The sequence below is a fragment of the Dermacentor andersoni genome, chromosome 2, assembly GCF_023375885.2.
Source record: "Dermacentor andersoni chromosome 2, qqDerAnde1_hic_scaffold, whole genome shotgun sequence".
Taxonomy (NCBI): Eukaryota; Metazoa; Arthropoda; class Arachnida; order Ixodida; family Ixodidae; genus Dermacentor; species Dermacentor andersoni.
This window is the reverse complement of record NC_092815.1, coordinates 52,561,643-52,582,017: the sequence shown is the minus strand read 5'-3', so window position 1 is coordinate 52,582,017 and position 20,375 is coordinate 52,561,643. Positions and strand designations below refer to the sequence as shown.

General features: G+C 46.9%; 1 protein-coding gene across 4 annotated transcripts in view; it reads left to right on the top strand.

Moving 5' to 3' along the window:
- The window catches only part of LOC126542316 (cytochrome P450 1A1-like), a 128,295-nt gene that overhangs the window by 95,877 nt on the left and 12,043 nt on the right, over positions 1-20,375 (top strand). For all 4 annotated transcript variants that reach the window (XM_055077160.2, XM_055077158.2, XM_055077159.2 and 1 more), the window contains exons 2-5: positions 366-532; positions 4,322-4,501; positions 6,249-6,342; positions 18,344-18,499. In XM_055077160.2, coding sequence (XP_054933135.2) covers positions 366-532; positions 4,322-4,501; positions 6,249-6,342; positions 18,344-18,499 — 597 coding nt within the window. The remainder of the gene's footprint in view (positions 1-365; positions 533-4,321; positions 4,502-6,248; positions 6,343-18,343; positions 18,500-20,375) is intronic.

Genomic DNA, 20,375 nt, shown 5'->3' with positions numbered 1-20,375 from the left:
GAGAGGCGTTACTTTGAAAGTTAAGCAGCTACGCACTCTTCTCATAATATGTGACATGCAAAAAAAAACATTTCTAATAACTTTTTTTTTTCAGTTTCACTAAAGCTTAATGCAATATTGGCGCTCATTTACTGTAAAGTCGTTTTTTTTTTTTTCTGGCAAAGCCGCGAAGTTTAAAAATAACCGAACGAATACGAATCAGCAAAACTTGACACCTACTAAATGCCAAAGAAGAAGATTGAGATATGGCATCTGCAAATGGGCTCGATGAACCCCTTGAGCAAAATAAATTTCGCTGCAAAACTGCAGGATGGAGATACATTTCTTTTTCTGCTCAACGTTGTCTCTCTTTTTCTCTCGTGCAGAACAGCGGCCAACATGACGCTGCTGGCGGCAGTCGTGGCCTGGGACTGGCGCTTCTTGACAACGACGCTGGTCTTTCTGGCCACGCTTTACGTGGTGCGCTTCTACCACAAAATTTCGCAATACCCGAAAGGGCCGTTCCCTCTGCCTGTCGTCGGAAACCTCCTCAGTAAGCGAAACAAATAACAGGATCGAGGCGCTGCTTGCGCAACTTCCGTTGCTTTCTGTGTCTGAAAAGAGGCGTCTACATCTTTCTGCGGTTGCCTTACGCTGCTTCGTCCTTTGTTATGCAAGAAATATTGCTGCGAAAATTATACATGTGGCACGGAGGAAGAAATTTTTCTTTTTAGTCTGGCACAGAAGGTCACATTCTCGCTTCGCGCAGCTAGCTGACATTTCCCGCAGTAGAAATTATTACCCCCCCCGCCCCCCCCCCCGAGAAAGAAAGACAAAGAGAATAAGACCAAGTTTGAATTTGTAGGTACGCGCATGACCATGACCTTTTATATCTCTGCAACTAGGAACAGCAAAGATGGAAAGAAATGGCATGTTGATTTGTTGTTGTCGCGGTTGCGACTGTCACTGCTGTTGTCGCCGTAGATCGCACATCAGCTACCATTGTCGTTACTTACTTTTTCTTTTTTGTTTGTTTGTTTGTTTGTTTGCAAAACGCGACTCCCATTTATCACTTAGCACTACAAACTTATTTTCTTGGTATGAGGAAAGCAACCACTTACCGTTGAAGGTCTAGTAACTCGTGCATCATCGCATACACATAACTTAAGGTCGATTCAAAGCATACACAGTAGCCCTCAGCAGATAGCGGCTGGTTGCAAAAGAAGACAAAGAAGTGTGATACCCAGCTACCACGGTAATCAAGGCTTCCACAGCAAGCAAATGTTAGTGCCCTCTTTCCCACAGTCGCTTCGCCGAGATCAGACTTTACGCTTGATATCTGATCCTTCATGTGTACTCGGAAGGGTAAATGTAAGGGCTGTAGAAGGTGGGCATGCAGGTCCTGCGGAAAGGCAATGGTGCATGCAAGCAGATATCTCCGCAGAAGCAACCCTCTGCGCCCAATAAATAAATAAATAAATAAATAAATAAATAAATAAATAAATAAATAAATAATGAAAGGGAAAAGATATATTGGCACAGAAGGGGAGGGAACACGCGGTACAGATGCTCAAACTTGTTCAAAAGTTCGCGATGAGCACTCCCACATCTTCACGAGAGAAGACGTACGGCGAGAGCCTTGACCAAGGGCGTCATTCTTTGTGGTATCAGAGAGAATTGCACGGATGTCGTCTCGACTGGAGGAGGTAGTGAGGTGGGCAGGGTGCGCCAGAGGGTTGCCGCTCGCAGGAGGCAAGACTCCTGGTGAAGAAGCGTGCGGGCAAGAAGGGTTTGTACCGCACCCGTGCATGAGTTGAGCCGAGGGCGGGCATCAAGATTTGAGAAGACTGGCTGCATCAGAGGTCCTATAACGTAAAACTATTCTACTCTGTTTCTATTCCAATCTCCTGGCGCCAAATTCAGGCTACCACCGGCGCAAGCATCTGGTGGTAACCCGCAGCGTAGATTGAAAAGCCCAATCAAACGTGCTTCTCATTTACGGGATTCCACTTTCTTTTGCTTTCAAAGCGAATAGCATTGCCTACATTGCCTACAGTTTTCAGCGAAGCTATTTATGCGGACCTTGTACCGTCGTTGTCAGACTTCGCGAAAATTATCATCATCAGCAATGGCTCGAGCGCCGTCGTCTTCTTACACAGCTGGCTCCGTTGCCGTTCATCATTCCAGCGTAGAATTTCACTTCTGTCGCCGTAATGGGGAGGCCGCGTTTACGGAGGTATGAACCATTGCTTAAGTGGGTATGAGCCATTCCTTGTCTTACGTGACGGACATAATTAATTTTGAAGCAATTAAATCGCAAGCGGCAGTGCCGGGCGGAGGCGGCTAACCACGCCACAACTATGGGAAGACCACGAGTAGTGCGTACTCCTGAGGAAGAAGCTGCCTACAGCGAGCGTCAGCGAAAATTGGCTCGCGAACGGGAACGGGCTCTTCATTGTAGGGCCGACCCCGAGCTGTGCGCCAGAGATGCCGAGTTCAGACGGCAGCGCCGGGAGGCCGATCCCGAAGTGCGCGCCTGAGAAGCCGAAGCTCAACGGCAGCGCCGAGAGGCCCGTCCCAAGCTGCGCTCTTGAGACGCGGAATTGCTCTCATTACTGGCGCGCAAAAAAGAGGCGGAGCTACTTACACGCGAAAGAAATCACAGCAAAACACAAACAAAAACTCGCGCGCACGCAAGAAAAGAAAAAGAACACTATGAGAACTGCAAAAAAAAAAGCACTTCTAAAGTATGCTCACCACGCGAAGCACGCAAAAGTGAAAATGAAGTGAAAGAATGGTGAAACAACATATTTACTATATGGACTGCTTGCGAAGTTTTGACTTGCACGGTATAACACCCGGTGTACCTAAAGCAACTTCACTGTTCCACCATCTTCAGGACTGGAAGGGGCGGTGATTTTTTTTATTAGACAAAGGATAACGGACTTTTACTTGGAATGACGAAAACTTGGGGTAAGGACCACGGCTACAAGTATGCGTGGCACAAGAATGGAAAAATATTCATCAGGAAAAAATACGGAGACAGGTGAAAACACGTTGACGCTAGTTGGTTAGAATCCATGATAGAGTGTATAAGCGCGACTGAACGAGGTCATAGAAAGGAACATATACACAGAGACACCGCTTCACTTTCAACTATAGATATTATTTTCGTACGCATCGATAAATATGTTCCGTACGAGCGGAAACAAACGTGACAGCAAATAACATCCAGTGGTGCATGTCGATGAACCGTACACGTGTGCAAGGCATGCTGAAAACATATACTGCAATGGTTACTAATATAAACGGAGGAATCGTATCTCCTTTTCAGATAGCGACACTGATGGCTTGCTCACGCACTTTTCCTGTAATTTTGCAATTTCGTAAGCCCCCACAATTTCCCTTGTCATCCTGCTATGAGCCCTATACAAAATAAAAATACTTTCAAACATGGGAATGCAGGAACAATCTCGGCAATGAACGCACAAGTGACCCGAGATTCCCCTAGTGACGTTATATCGATGTTCTCTTAATCTCTCATTGATGCATCTGCCGGTTTTACCAACATACGTTCTTCTGAACGAAAGTGGAATGGCATAGACAACCTTATGAGTGCAGGATACAAATTTTTGCGATGTTGAGTAGAGCATGCGTGCCTTTTGTTATTATCTGTATTAACCTGTTTGCATAGCTTCTGTAGACGCTCAGAGGCAGAGAAAACCACGTCCACCCCCGATTTTGCCGTTATTCTTCTGAGATTATGTGAAATCCAATAAATGTATGGTACCACAGCAACTTTCTTTGCTCCAGCAGAGGCACTGCTTCCACTCAAGCAGGAAGTGTAAAAACGCATCCTTCAAGTGAAGACGCCGCACATGCGTAACTGCTCTTAGGCACTCGCATTTCGTTGTCTGTCACTGAAACCTGTCTCCGCATGTACATCGTTGTCCGTGCCCAGGAATGCCAGGCCGTGGACACTAGGACGTTCCTGTCCGCGAATTAACTAATATCTCTTTTCTATTATCTTTCATTCCCCTTACCCCTTCTCTCCAGCACAAGGTAGCCAGTCGGTCTGAGAACTAGGTAACCTCCCTCTCTTTCCTTCAATTTCTCATCCGCCTCCTATGTGTTACGCTTATGGAGGCGGTCGCCGTTTGCGATTGCTTATTGCAGCGTACAGCAAATTGTTATGCCCATGCGCCGACTGAGAACACTTCTTCGAAAGGACACTCACCACGGCTCTGGCATCGTTAGGGTTGCGACACCATACGAGCGCTCGTATCCAGCCAGAGGCATCGCCGCACCCTATCTTCCTCTCTCTCTCTTTTTCGTGATGCAGCTCTGGCCAAGGAAAAAGAGGTCCACAAGAAAGCCATCACGTGGTCAAAGTATTATGGAGACCCGTTCACTCTGTGGATGGGCACTCAGCCGATGATCGTGCTCAACGGGTACGAAGTCATTAAGGAAGGATTCGTCGACAGACGCCACGATTTCGCCGGCCGATTTGCGACGAAACTCGGTGAGCCAAAACTGCGACGCTTACTGTGCTGCTAGCGCGATTCGCGGTCCGCGGCGTGTACGCCCGATAACCAACAGTGTTGTAAAACTTGTGTAAATGGTTCACAGTAGCAAGCTCATTCTCGATTGCATTCGTGCCCGACTTCATTTCTTTTGTTTGCTTGTTTGTTTGTTTGTTCGTTTGTTTGTTTGTTTTCATCTTGTTTTCGCTGGGCTGGTTTGATTATGAGGAAGGCCTGGGCCAATGCGGAACGTTTATGAAAGGCTTTTTCTTTTTCATTTTCTCTCTTCTTTCCTTTGGGGGAGGGGGGAGAGGGGAATGGAATGCGTTCTTTAGGAGGCTCTTCGAGTACTTTATTCTGCGGTCGAGCACATAGTCTGACTGAAGCCCGCAGCAGCGCGTTCGGATGAGGGCAGCATGCGAGAACGCCCGGGTGCTAATATTTGCGTTAGGTGCCCGGTGAGTGACCTCGCGCGTTCGGACATGAATCGTCGTTCAATCGGACTTGAAGCGGGTGTTTTCTCACAGTTGTGACGTATACTTTTCGACATTAGAATTGTTCAATCGTTTATCCAACAATACTTCCCTTGTTTTCTCTTTTATTTATGTTTTCTCTTCTCTTTTATTTTTTTAGCTGAGCTGAGATAAAGTGTGCCCCTGTGTCAGAAGTGCAGTTACAGATGTTTTTATTACAAAATACATGTAGGAGATGTTCGCCTGTCGTAGAGGCACCGGCACTTCGTTCAGTGCGAGCATTACGAGGGCATCGTACGCGCATCCACCATTCAACCGTACTGAAGTTGGGCGCCACACATACGCTGCGTTCATTACGTCAGGTCGAAAACACCAACAGGGCATGTCGCGCATATGTTCAGTACGACCGAAAGATTGTGTATGCACACACCCATCATGAACATCTCGAATTGAGAAAAAAGAAATTTCCCTTGAACCGTAACTGCGGGTATAGTATATATAGTTTACTTGTGTAGCATGTCGGTGTGTGTACGTCTCAGCGTACAGTACCACAGAGAAAAGTTATCGTTTTTCTTTATGTTGTGTATCAAACGTGGTAAAACGCCGACCTGTTTATGGCACGCCGTTGTGGTGGACTCTAAGTTAATTTTGACCACCTGTGGTTATAGGTCTATTCGATTCAGCCAAGTTTCTCTGCACCTATTCGCGGTGCACTGCACCTAGGCCTTCGATTCCCCGAGGTGCAGCGGTGCACCATGCGCCCCCGTGCTCGATTGAACGGGGTCAACCGTGCTCGATTGCACTGCACCCTTGAACCTTGCAGCAAGTGGGTGCAGCCCGGCACACCATAACTGGCACACCCTGCACCTTTTCATTTGTGGTGCCGTGCACCTTTTTCTGAATCAAACAAACCTTACTTAACGTGCACCTAAATGTTACCGCCGCGGACGGGATCGAACCCGTGACCTCGAGCTCAGCAGCGCGACGCCATAGCCACTAAGCTACCGTGACATGCCTCGCCTAAAAGTTGTGCGCGCGCTCATTCTCATGTAGCGGCACATGTAAACGCAAGAACCAATGGGATTGCGCTACTGGTGCGGTCTTAGCTACCAGTGCGTGTTTCCAAACTGACAAAAAAAAATCCGGAATAATGGCTTACATCCACATGCAGAGACAAAAGAGAGAGAAGATAGAACAAACCGTTTACGAACGACAATGCATGGCATCCAGAATGATAGGCCTATGGCTTTTGCCGCTTCAAACTTTCGTGCAGGTGATATTCAGAGAATTGGCGACCATGACATCGTCTTTGAAGATTACAACGCCACATGGAAAGTCCTTCGCAAGGTAGCTGTCAGTGCTGTCAGGTAAGCGGCTTTTTACGGAACATAATATTCACTTTTAGCCTCAGTAGTTAGTGATACGACGAAGATAACATACACGTCCTCGCTGGTATGTTAGAGCTTGACCTACACGGTCGAACACTGCGATGGCTATCAAAGTTCTTGAGCGAAAGAAAAATATTTGTGGAAACAACTGAAAGAGAGCGTAATTACCACAGCATCAGGCAGGTCGTTCCGCAGGGCAGTGTTCTCAGTTCATTTTTATTCAACTGCGTCATGGCAGCCCTACCACAAGAACTGCCGTCTGGTCTACAGTTTCTCTGTACGCAGATGACATCTGCAGATGGGCCTCTGGATCTCATATACAAGACATTAAACAACGCTGCAAGAGGGTCTTGATGGTATCGACACCTTTTTAGAAGAAAGAGGCATGCGTATTTCATACGCAAAGACAGCCAGACTTCCTTCTACTAGACGACAGCTGAATAATTTCCAACTGACGCTTAATGGGCAAACTTTGATGTCCGTGAAAGAGCATACATTTCTTGGAGTTATTCTTGATTTTTGACCGCAAGCTGACATGAGCATCACACATCCGCACAATTGAAAAGCAAACCAATGCTGTAATAAACTTACTTCGGCTACTCGCTAGCACAACATGCAGGGGATCAGTCTCTTCACTATTACAAGTTCATAATGCGCTGATAAAACAAAAAATTGCTTATTCGAAACCTATTCTCCATAGTTTATTGCAAACTTCCGAGGAACGTCTTCAATGTTTACTGGCAAAGGGGCGGCGAGTGTGTCTTGGGGTTCCGCAGGCTACCTCGAGTTCTCTAGTAATTGCTGAAGCTCGATCGTCACCCACCATTTCCAGTCATACGAACGGTTGAAACATGCCGACATGTTTATCGCATCTTAACCCAACACGAGAAGCATCCACTAAACCTCGCGCTTAGCGAACGAAAGAAGAGCAAAATTAATTATGTTGTTCAAGAACATAAAGCATTATTATCAAGATATGAATTATGCAAAGTGGATGTTAGTTACCCTGCTTGGATGTTAACAAGTCCTAAAATAGGATTATCGGTCTACGGGATTATATCTAAGAGACACATTTTCATGGAAGCCGCACAGCAACTGGCACTTTAACAAATTTACTCATTATATCCCCAGTACATCCACGTGTATACAAACGGTTCGGGTCATAAGATACCTTGACTTCAGCATTTGTCATTTCACATTTAGCGCTAGAGCAAAGATATAAGTTAACCCGAGAAACTCTTTGCAAGAGACTCCCGAACTCTTAGCAATCCTGTGTGCTTTGCGCTTCATAACATCAGAAAAGCATTCGCAAAAATGGATTATATTTAGCGATTCGTAAGCCACGCGCACATTACTACAAACAATAAGAAATGTTATTTGAACACTTTGCTATATAATGAGACGCTCAAAGAACATACAAAAGCAAGCGCAATGAATCACGCGTTTGCATTTCAGTGGATACCCGAGCACTGCAATATTCGTGGTAATACTGCGGCGGACGCAGCTGCGAATCGGGCGCACAATAACGCAGAGACAATCAATCTTCCCCTTTTGCGTAGTGAAGTCCGTCTGCTCCTGAGATAGATTTCTCCTCAGCAAAACAACCTGGTTTTATCAGCAATCTAAGAAATCGGAGTTATATTTTATACACCCATGTATAAACCTATCAAGTGCAGAAAATCTAAGAAAAAACAGAAAATCTGAAACATTTGTGCACTGCCTGCGACTTGGTACTGTATTTACAAGACACTTCTTATACAGGATAAAGCGTGCCTCTAATGGCGCAGAACGGCGACAAAGTGCATTCTTGGTAGAACGCTTCTATCTGTGTTCTCTGGTTTCTGTCGAAATCTTCGGAATTTCCTGGTGCCTCGGCTCCCGGTCCTGTGGCCATGAACGTGGAGCTTTCCAGAGGCCCTCCTGGCCATCACGGCGGTCCTTCACGAGGAAGAGAGAAAGCGTGCTCAGTGACACCGAGGACACTGAGCTATACTCCGTGTCGGGTGAAGACTCATCGGATGATAGCTTCATCTCCGTCAGCAGAAAGAGGGCCAAAAGGCGGATTGTCAACACGAATACATCAACGCAAGCGAGAACGGTGAAGTCAAGGCCTAAACGCTGGCCTCACGCCATCGTGTTCGTGTCCGAGGAGCCCTCAAGCAACCTCCGATTGATGAAAAGGCAAGAAGTATCTGTTTTCTTGGAAAAGGTCGTGCCGAATGAAATTAAGAACCTTCGGATAAATACGCGCAAAAATATCCTCGCAATCGATGTTTCCAACGGGAGTGCGCTCGAAAAACTGAAGCAAATCTCGGAGCTAGGACGCACCAAAATGCGTTCCTATATCCCGATGGATGATGCATCCACAGCAGGTGTAATTTATGACATTGATGTCGCCATTCCCAACGCGGACTTGCCTGTCCTCGTCAAACCAGCAAGGGAGGGTGTCGTCATCACGCATGTGAGCCGCCTTGGAACGTCGCGCTGCGTCAAACTGATTTTCAAAGGAGATTGCATACCATCTCACGTCGAAGTCGATCACTTCCGACACCCCGTTCTACCATTCGTACAGCCTCTTCAATGCCTTCAAAAGCCTCTTCAATGCCATCTGTGCTTTAGGCTTGGACATGTCAAGGGGGTCTGTCCAAACTCGTTACTGCGTCCCCGTTGTGCTGAACCTCACGCGGAGGACACTGGCCGGGCTGCTGTCCTAAAGTGCAGCAACTGTAATGGTTGCCATGCTGCCTCGTCTAGGGACTACCCTCGCATCAAGAAAGAGGTCGCAGATCTCAAGCAGATGGCTCGGTACAAATCGTCACACAGGGAGCCTGCTGAAACGATCCGGCGTCGGCGTCGGCGTCATCGAAGCTCCTCTAAAAAGGCAGAGGCATGAAAGGAGAACGGCCATTCGATTGTCGCCCCCACATTCTCCAGTCAGGCCACAGAGGGGCTGAACAGCACCAGACAGTCAGCTGAAAGGAATCTTTCTCAAGAAGAATGGCCTGCACATCATAGCCAGCAACTCCCCAAAGAACTACAGACAGTCAAGCCCGCTCGGGAGCATACTCCTGCCGCTGATGACACGCTCAAAGCAGATCGTCAAGTTATTTCGATGCTGCGTCCCCTCATAGACGCCATTCGAGTGATTTTGTCGAGCCTTGGAACCACGTCTGCTCGAAGTGCACTGAAAGTACTGGACGCCTTAAGCCCAGTGCTCGATTCTCTCGAATACAGACATGGCCAACCGTTATTATTATTATTATTAGTTGTTTTGAACACATATATACAATTAACAGGAAAGAAAAAGCGAGGAGCAGGCTGGCAACTACCACCGGAAGGGGCACAACGCCTGCCTACTCTTCAGAGGAGAGGTGACAGCAACAGAGAAATGGAAGATAGGAAGGGGGGAGGAAAGAGGAAAGGAAGAGCAACAGGACAAATCTAATGAATAAAGTAGAACACAGTACAGATCACACAAAGTAGGGCCGGTCACTGAAGGTCACGGTACTACAGAATGTTGAATAGAATAGTTTCGACGCTACACACGTGAACCTAAGTTAGTTAACTCTAGAAAAGTAAGTAGAGCGCGATGAGCCTGATCACGTTTAGACGCACAACCACTCGGGTAAAAATATTCATGGAGTGTCGTACACCGCAGGCCATGGAGGTGATAGTCTCTCACTAGCGACATGCGCTGCGCATTGAAAGCGGGACACTCAAATATAATATGCTGAAGTGTCTCGCAGCAGCCATAAGACGTACACTATGGACTGGCAACACGTCCTTGTCTGTATAAACGTTCGTGCACGTTCACGCAGCCAATCCTCAGCTTGAGTAGTTGTGCTCTAGCGCGACGAGGCAAGTCTCGACAGCGAACACAGAGCGGGAACGTTCCATTTGCGACGCGCTGGTCTGCATGCTGCTTGAGTAGGTGGCGACGAATCAGCACACGAGCGTCCTCAAGCTTGAACAAAATTTCTGGGCAGTCACAGTTGTTATGAGCGCAAGTTGAAGCGACCCGATCAGCCTCTTCATTTCCGGCGATTCCTACGTGGGAAGATATCCATTGAGCAACGAGAGATACCCCACGTGATGAAATTTTGCTCGTAGAGTCAATAATGCTGCGCACAAGTGGGAAATCAATCTCACTGCGTTGTAACCTGCTAATGGCAGCGCGGGAGTTCGTAAAGATTGCAATTTCGGATGTAGTTAACTCCTCTTGCACGTATTTCAGTGCAACATTAATCGCTGCTAGCTCAGCAGTTGTTGACGAAGTTCGATGAGGTATTTAAAAGATACGCCGTACTTGAGTCGAAAGGCATAAAAAAGCTGCAGAGGTGCCTTGACCGTTGCTGTGTACAGATGCATCTGCGAATACTTGAAGATAATCTGGAAACTTTTTGAACATGTGAGACTTAGCCAATTGGAATATTGCCGAAACAGGCATATCAGACTTTTTGTGCATGTCAGGGATTGTGAGGTAAATGGGGAATACATGTTTCGTGACATCTTTTGGAGGCGGAAGCGTAACTGAAGCAGCATGTTCAGAAATGTCAGTGATATTCATAAATAATGCCGCCATTTTTCCCACACGAGATAACGGGCGGTGAATGAGACGATCAAGGAGCAAATGACCGTTCGATACGCGGTGCAGACGCTCAATATGACATAGAGCACTCTGGTCTGCTTGCAACCTCAGGGGTAACTGATGCGCTTCAGTGAGCAATGCAACAGATTGCTCCTCACGAGGTAATACAAGCAATAGTCGAAGGGCAACTTGATGACCTCGTTCCAGTTGGACCATGAAACTAGGTGGTATGTTCAGGACTGGTAACGCGTACATCATGTCTGAGAGTACAGATGACTGGTACACCTGGAGAGCCGTTGTTTGGTCGCAGCCAGCACCTCTAGCAGCAAAGGCGGCCACATAATTAAGGAGGTAGTGCGATTTGCGTCGTAAAGATTTAACGGCACGACGCCAAGAGATGCGATCATCCAGAATTAACCCCAAATAACAGTGTTGTCGCACCCAGTTTATAGACGTTTCGTCAAGGTATAGTCGGCTCATTGTTCGACGAGCGCGTTGTTTAGTGTGATGTGCTATTGCAGCCAGCTTAGCAGGTGATATGAGCAGGCCAACTTCTCCCAAGTACTCCGAAGTAGCGTTTAGAGCTCTTTGCAGGCTTGCACGAAGCCACGGACCAAGGTGCGAAGGGCAGCTTATCCACAGAGCAATGTCATCTGCGTAGACAGCTATGCTCACAGGGAAGTCACTGTCCCGAGGCAAACGACATAGAAGCGCTGCGAGTACGGTGTTAAACAAAAGTGGCGATAATACGCTGCCCTGTGGAACACCACACTTCACATGTCGGTATGCACTAGTTACTCCTCCGACACGCACTTTCATCCGGCGCTTCGATAGAAAATTATGCACAAAGCGGAGCAGACGACCAGAAATTCCCGCGGTTTCAAGAGCGAAAATAATCGCCTTATTAGACATACAGCTTGCTGTATGTCTAGGAAGTGCATGTAGGCGGAATGCTTGTTTCCTTTAGCAAATTCGAGCGCTGAAACAAGGTATGATACGCTGTCCAGAGCAGAACGGCGGCGACGAAAGCCACTCATGACATCAGGGAAAAAATTCAGCTCCTCTAGCCTGACATCTAAGCGAAACAAGACCATTAGCTCCATTAACTTGATCACATTTGAAGTTGGGAATATTGGCCGGTAGGACTTGGGGTGTCTTTCAGGGCGCCCGGGCTTTAAGATTGGTATCACCACGGACGATTTCCATTCAGCAGGGATTACGCCGGTTCTCTATACTTCATTATACTCGTCCAATATACGGTCATGAAAACTTTTATCAACGTTCCGCAATGCTTGATACATTACACCATCTTCACCTGGGCCAGTGTGGTGTTTGGAGAGGCTCAGCGCGTGTCGCAGCTCCTCAAAAGTGAAATCTGCCTCGTCCATCTGGCAGGCTGGACCGTAGGAAGCGGTTATGGAGCTGTGACCTGTCAAAGACGGAACGTCGCCATTTGTGGTGTCACTGGATGCAGGAGAGACGAAAATGTCTGCAAATGCCTCCTCTATAACTTTTAGTAACTGGCCAGTCGCTATGCTCAATGCAGCCATATGATTCTTGCAGATGTCAGGAGTGCGGAGAGCCTTCAGTATGCGCCATACACTTCCAAAACTACTTCCAATATGCAACGAACTACACAAAGCTTCCCATCGCTTGCGACGAAGCTGTTTTGTATGTTTTGTATGCCGCCGTATGGCTGCATCAATGCAATTATACATAGTCCAGTCGGTGCGTTGTTTAGAGCGCTGTGCCCGCCTATAAGCGCGCGTCGACATGCGCGGAGCCGCAAGAGCTTTAGGTTGGGGTTTGGTTTGCCGATACACCATCGCCGTTGTACTGCAGCTTCTCGTAAGCACTCACTCAGCAGTTTAAACAGGCTGTCTTGAGATGGTGCCTCTGAGATCAGCTTACGGAACTTGTCCCAGTTAGTCACTGGGTAGGTGATCTGAGCCCCACGGTTCAGGTTCACATACATGACCAAGCTAAGCACACATCTCTCGTTGATATCGCAAGGTCTATAGTGGAATGCTCCTTTCCTGTAGCTATAAGTATAGGTGAAGCGTCATTCAGTATCTTTAGATCACTCTTGATAATGATCTTGTTAATCACTGCCCCACGATTGCCTTGGGAACGGCTACACCATCGTGGATGGTGGGCATTAAAATCTCCGCATAACACAAACGATGCACCACACCGAGACACTAAGCATTCAAGTAGTGAGGTATCGGAGGAACGTCTAGGCCTGTTGTATATGCTTGCCATCGTCGTATACACACCTCGGAGGCTCACAGTAACAGCTGCACACTTTCGAGAAGTCAAGGCAGCGTCTATCATCCAGTGGAACGCAAGAGGACTAAAGTCATGCCGCTTAGACTTTCGTCAGTGTATATATATATATATATATATATATATATATATATATATATATACTAATTTGTTCCCATTCATTGTCGTATGTGAGCCTAACGTGTCAAAACCAGTCAGATTATCGGAATACGAGGCTGTTATGTCCGTAACAACTGGTGCATGTAGCAAAGTCATCGTTTTGAACTGACCTATGACGCCAGCCGATTCCGCCTCACGATGACAATCGATATGTTTGCCTAACAATTAAAAAGGGCAAACTCATGTTTACACTTGTAGGCGTTTGAATATCGCCTTCCAGTAATTTTGTTTCCAAAGAGATTAACGAACATCTTGTCGGTATGTCCTGCTCCATATGTCATCATCGGAGATTTTAATGCGCACTATATGGCATGGGGAAACACAAGGACAAATGCAAGAGGGCAAAGACTAGCAAACTTCGCCTGCAACCACGACCTTTCACTCCTCAATGACTGCAGCCCAACGTTTATACGAGGCGTGAATCATGGCAGCTGTCTTGACCTAGCTTTCGTCTCCAGCTCTTTCACAAGATGCGTTAAATGCTTTTTGGACATCGTGACACACGGGTGTAATCGCATTCCCACGTACCTTATCATCAAAGGGATGTCCAGGTCCTTCCCACGGAACACCATTCTTTTAATTGACTGGATCAATTTTACTTCTGTCATGGAAGATGGTTGTCGAGAGGGCATGTCCTCTGGATTAGAGGAAACAATCAAGTCTGCAATGCGAGACGCCACGTGGACGGTCACGGTTTCGTCGAAGCACACGGATTCGGATATAGATTTAGAGTGGCTTCGTGCACTAAGTCGTCATGCGGAGCGGCGATATCGGCGTACAAAATCCATCGATGACCTTGGGACAGCCAGACAACTACAAAAGAAAATTCAACGTCGCATGTATAGATTGGCATCTCGACGTTGGACAATGTTTTGCCAGTCACTAGACCCCCGAAAGCCACGTTCCCACATCTGGAGAACCATACGTGGTCTGCGTTCCCTCCCTGAGCAACGCTTCCCATTCAAAGCACTGGTGCTCTTCCAGAGGCGACTGGATGCTGATGACTTTTGTGCAAGGGTCACTGGCCAAGCAACCGGTTCAGGCTCTCCAGCTCCCAGTGGCATCCCTGTTTCGCGTGACTGCCGCATGGATCTTCCGTTCACAAGGGAGGAACTTGAAGCGGTTCTTGCTCTATGCAGGCATTCTTCATCCCCGGGACCAGATGGAATATCCTACCGCGCCTTGAACAACCTGAGTGAAGGCGCGCGGAGAGAACTGTTAGATCTCTACAACGTATCCTGGCAAGATGGTAGGGTTCCGGAAAAATGGAAGACAAGCCGCTTGGTCCCTCTCCTGAAGCAAGGCAAGTCCCCACTTGAACTCACCTCACACCGCCCAATAGCGCTGCCCAGCTGTGTGAGAAAGATAATGGAAAAGATTATCCTTGTCCGCTTGGAGTGGTACCTGGAACACTATAACATGTTCCCAAACTGCATGGCTGGTTTTCGTCGAGATCGTTCATCAGTAGACCAGTAGACATCAGTAGACATCAGATGTTGATCTCGCTACGTATGTGCAGCATCAAAAGTCGCGCAAAAGATTACCTGCAGCTTTGTTCTTGGATGTCAAGGGGGCATACGATAACGTATCTCACGAGGCTATCCTCCATGCTCTTGAGATGGTTGGCCTATGTGGTCGAGTTTTTCAATGGGTTTCTCAATACCTTTTTATGAGATCGTTCTTTGTGCTTACCGGCGATGGCCAAACCGCACGACATATACCTACCGAGGTGTTCCTCAAGGCGGTGTACTAAGCCCCACCCTAGTCAACCTCATGCTCATTGGTCTCGTTGAACATCTGCCAGCAGCGATCAAGATATCAATGTACGCAGACAACTTATCTATATGGACTTCAGGTGTGACACGTCCTCAGATGCGTGCAAGACTTCAAAAAGCTGTTACTCTGACAGCTGTATATCTCCGCAACCAAGGTCTTGAAATCTCGTCAAACAAATGTACACTGATAGCATTCACTCGCAAACCAATGACAGCCTACAGCATCTCAATAAATGGCCAGATAATTTCTTATGAGAAGACACAAATTTCTTGGCATGACCACTGATAGAGATCTCTCATGGAGCCCGCACGTGACCTACTTGAAACAGCGCCTGACAGCAATCTCCCATCTTTTCAAGTTTATGGGTGGAAAGACTTGGGGAATGTCAGTTCATGCAATGTTGGAATTGTACAGGGCTCTTTTTCTGGGCTTCTTGAGATACAGTTTGCCCGTACTGACCAACACTTGCCAGACAAATCTTCGTTCTCTACAGGCTATACAAGCTCAGTCTCTCAGGGTTTGTCTTTGTTTGCCGAAATGCACATCGACAGTGGCGACTATTGCAATCGCCCGGGACCAACCCATACAGACACACATTGCGCTGGAAGTGTTGAGAGTGCACATTAGGCACTTTGCCCGTGCCCGTTCCCATAATTTGGCAACACTATCGTCAGAAAGGCCACAGGCATCATTTTGTGCTACGACTTCGCATTATTACACCCGCCTTCCATCAGGCCTCATCCCCCCAACTAAGCCATCGATTCCTTCATGGTGTTTGGCTCGACCTACGTTGCACCTCACCATGCCAGGAATCAGGAAAAAATCTGAGCTGTCATCACCTGCTCTTAAACAACTAATTCTGCTCCTTTTGCACGAGAGGTACGCCGATCACGTGTATATTTATACTGATGGATCGGCAACTCCCCAGTGTTCCTCTGGAGCAGTGGTTTTCCCATCGAAATTCACCACCATCAGTTTCAAGACGTATCACCCAACGACACCGACGGCTGCGGAACTTGCAGCCCTTCGCGCTGCACTTTGTCTTGTCAGCCAAGAACAACCTTGAAGATGGTAAATATTCAGCGACTCGAAGCCCGCACTGCAGTCTTTGCTATCAGCCCTGCGGCGTGGACCACACGAACAACTGGTATTCGAGATTAGAGAACTAATCCATACCTTGACTGAGAAAGGACACCACGTGACATTTCAGTGGCTTCCAATTCACTGCGGTGTCATAGGGAACGAACACGCCGATAACGCTTCTCGGTTGGCTCTTGAAGGCGACGAAGAGGAGCCGATACCGTAATCAAGGACAGATGCCGCTAGAAAACTTCTAATGCTCAGCCGTGATATCACGTTCTCCTTGTGGAACGCAGGAAGCTTTCAATACAACCGGCTGCACAACCTAGACTCCTCTCTACGCATTTGCATTCCAGCTGGCCTCTGCCGTCGCGAAGCTACCCTGCTTTGTCGAATACGGCTAGGGGTGGCCTTCACTAAGTCCTTTGCATTCCGAATCGGATGGGCCGACGACGCCTCGTGTGATGACTGTGGCAGCGAGGAGACTCTTCAACACCTTCTATGTGACTGTCCTCGCTAGCCGCCCCCACATGCGACGAGTGAGCGAGTGACAGCGTTTCCTCCCCTTATTCCCTCTCCCACTTGTGCAGCGCGGTTGAGGTGTCCTTACCTGAGAGACAGTTACTGCGCTGCACTTAACCCCAATTTTTTTCCTTCCGCAAACAAGAATCTCTCCCACTGCTCGCTTGCCCGAGAGCGCGAGCCCTTTCCTTCGCCTTCCCTCGACGAAGGAGCGAGCGACAACGGCCGTGAGTCCCCTCCCTCCTTCCCGCCTCACCTTTACAGAGACGATCGCTCGAAATCGCGATAGCGCAATTCGACCAAAGACCTCTAACAAAGGAACCTATTTTAGAATGCCGAAATCACAAATCATCGCAGCGGAGGGCGACGAGGACACTGTTGCACTTTTTAAGGGCAACAGAATTGAACAAGCGGCTATAGCCTGAACAGATGTTTATAGTATTGCAAGTGCTACTGTGCTATGTGGTGACAGTATACGGTGACAGTATTTGACTGTGATTGTATGTCTATTCTCCTTTCTTTCTTTATCTCTACTTTGCTATCACTTTACCTCCCCCTCCCCTCTCTCTCCAGCGTAGGGTAGCAAACCGTATCTACCCGTCTGGTTAGCCTCCCTGAGTTTCCCCTTTCTTCTCTCTCTCTTTCTCTCTCTTTCTCTCTCTCTCTCTCTAGTCCGCAGTGTTCTTGTGGCTATCCAGACTAAGATGTGCATCATCTCCTCCTCGAGTGCGCTAAATACGATCCACAACGAAGGGTATTGCAAGCAAATCTGTTGCTTTTAGACAGAAGACCATTCAATCTAAAAAAGATACTTGATCCATGGCCAACTGCCCGCCTTCTCAAAAGAGCACTTCTTGCTTTGAAGAAGTTTTTCGAGGACACCAACATTTTGGGGAAATATGAAGCTTCAGTTGATCCTAGTAAGCTAATTGAGTGATATGTATGTTGTTCTGGGTTAAAGATCTATTTATGTGGTGATTGTGTTCTGTGCTTGCAGTCTAAATACATGTGTTCTGTGTTTGGCTGTTCAAAATATCTGTCTTTATATATGCAAATGCGTACAGAACTCATGCACCAAACATTGTGATTCATTTACTGTATAGACTGTATAATTTTTATTCAGCTGGTGTACCGCGGAGTGCCATATTTTGTGTCATTATTCTCCCTTTTTACGCAAATTTGTTTCCTTTGCTAAGTGACAAGAAGTAGCCGCTACAGCCATAAACGCGCCAGCCTCTTCAAATATTCATTTCAATAAAAAAAAGATCTATGCAAACAGCTCTAGTAACCAAACCTGTATACGTTGCAGCGTAGTTGAAAATGCGTGCTTGGCATGAAGCATAATTAAACTGAGCGGCTGAGTGAAAAGGAAACAAAAGCAATCTGTTAGTGAACTGCGTTGCTTTTTGTGAATTTAGTTACCGAATGACGCGCATGTGGCGCGTGTGCGTCTTTCAGTCAGCTAAGCAATCGTTCGATGCGTTGAAATATTCGGTTTGAATTCGAGCATGTTCTAGATTACTCCACGCAGAAAAATCACTAATGCTTATTCCTCCTGTTTTCAACCAGAAAGTATGCAGTAAGCGAGTCCCTGGAGAAGCTATGTACAGAGGTTGTGGATGCCTACGTTGACTCATTGGATGACGAACCCGTGACACTCGATGCCAGAGATCCTCCCATGTTCATCATCTTCAACGTACTCTCAGCATCAGCCTTCAGCGCCAAGTAAGTCGTTCTGATACGTAGCTTGTTAGTCTACGATTCCCTTTTGTTAATCGGGAAATACATGAGTGCGTCTTTAAGCAGACTTTTAAACAAGCTCTCGTATGGCGTCATGCACCATACGAACCTCGTCGGGCCCCGCATCATTCCGCCGATTCCACAGATATTTCACGTCTTGCCGAAAGATGTTCGTCACCGGCCATTGGGAAAAAAATAGAGCAAAACAAACATAAGAAAGTCTGCAGTAGTGCCTCCTTACCTGAAGTGTGATATGGCAGGTTCTATTTAGGAGAACTTGTATTTAAGGTGCCACGCATCCGCGTCTCCTGTTCCTGAAAAATGTAATAGAAAGAATGAAGACGATGATGGCCACTAATGGCCGACGAACTGGTCCCGTTATACATGCGAAGAGCAGACGTTAACAGCGTTTGAGGGAATATGAACACAGATTCTCATGGCCGCACGCGCAGTCACGTAGGTTTCTGGGACGTACAAGGATTTCGTCCGTCAGATGGGACATACAGAGCGATCAAGTCTTAAAGCTAAGAAGCACATCATAGGCACCGACAAGGTATCGCAGGATAAGGACCAATTGAAGCATCAATTAAGCGCAGTACAGCTTCATTGTCTGCTTCCTTTGTGTAACAAAGCAGGCGCGCGCTTTATAAGACGTGTCTCATGGGCGGCATATGAAGAACATCACGTGTTTTCCCTTCTGTACATTATGCTTATTTTCCAACGTATTGAGGCCGCGTTGTCCTTTCCGCAACCAGGTTGATGCGCAAATAAGGATATAATATGTATACATGAGAGGACTTTTGTGGAATAATTTACTCCTGTGTGATAGATGACCGTCTCAGTACTGGTGGGGTTGCTTTCGGTGCTAGGGCACGTAGAGCCACTACTTACGTGGTTGTGACGTGTTCATGTGTGTATAGTGCTTGTCGATATTTTCTTTTTGCTTTTCCTTTTCTTATTCTTGCCTGAGTAGCGGATATCAAATTTTGGTATAGACGTCTCTAGCGAGGCCCACCTTGCTGTTTCTCTACATCCATAATATTAAATATCATAACAAGCTTCGAAACTGAATTCTGCGGAGGAGAACGACATAAAACCGCAATGGGAGAGGCTGAAGAGAGTGTAGCGAAAGATGTGTGGAATTGAAGGCAATCAGGAAATAAAAGCGAGTGATAAAGCGAGTCGGAGAGGAACGAGAGACAGGAATAAGAAGCGGAGGCCGATCGCACACCAACGTTCCACCATTCCGCAAAAATGTCCAATATATTTGGGGGCGTTGTCACCGTGCATAAAAAAGGTATCCACTCTCTACTAATCTCCACTCACAAAATCCAATTCATCAGTGTATCCGATGTTCTTGCTGGCGATCTTACCACGTTGATGACGGGCGCAACTTTCTTTTCGTTGAGCTGTCTGGCGGTGAAACAGGGCTAAAACGGTATTACACTTCAATTTAAAATTTTGCAATTAGGAGAAAGCTTTAGCTCGCGGCCGAGTCCGACTTCCCTACTCAAATCCGTGTACAACGCAGAAAGGGTCTCGGGAGACAAGCGCTCGGCTGATTCGAATGAAATCTTCCGCACTTGAGAGAAAAAAAAAGCAAAAATCTCTTAGTTGTATGAAACGGATCTTTTATTTTCTAATGCCAGAAATTGGTGAGTCTTTCAGAAATTAAAATGCAAAGCTTACACATTCGCAAATCTGCACCAATAACAGATATCGCAGCTTTGTTACCTAGATCTCTTAGATCATGGGGAGCGGCCAAAGTTGTGTACAAGTTTACGACTCACGTGAAAACGACCGATCCAATTTTTTTGTGGCAACGTATACATGATGCGTGGTGATTTTTTTTTTTTTTTTT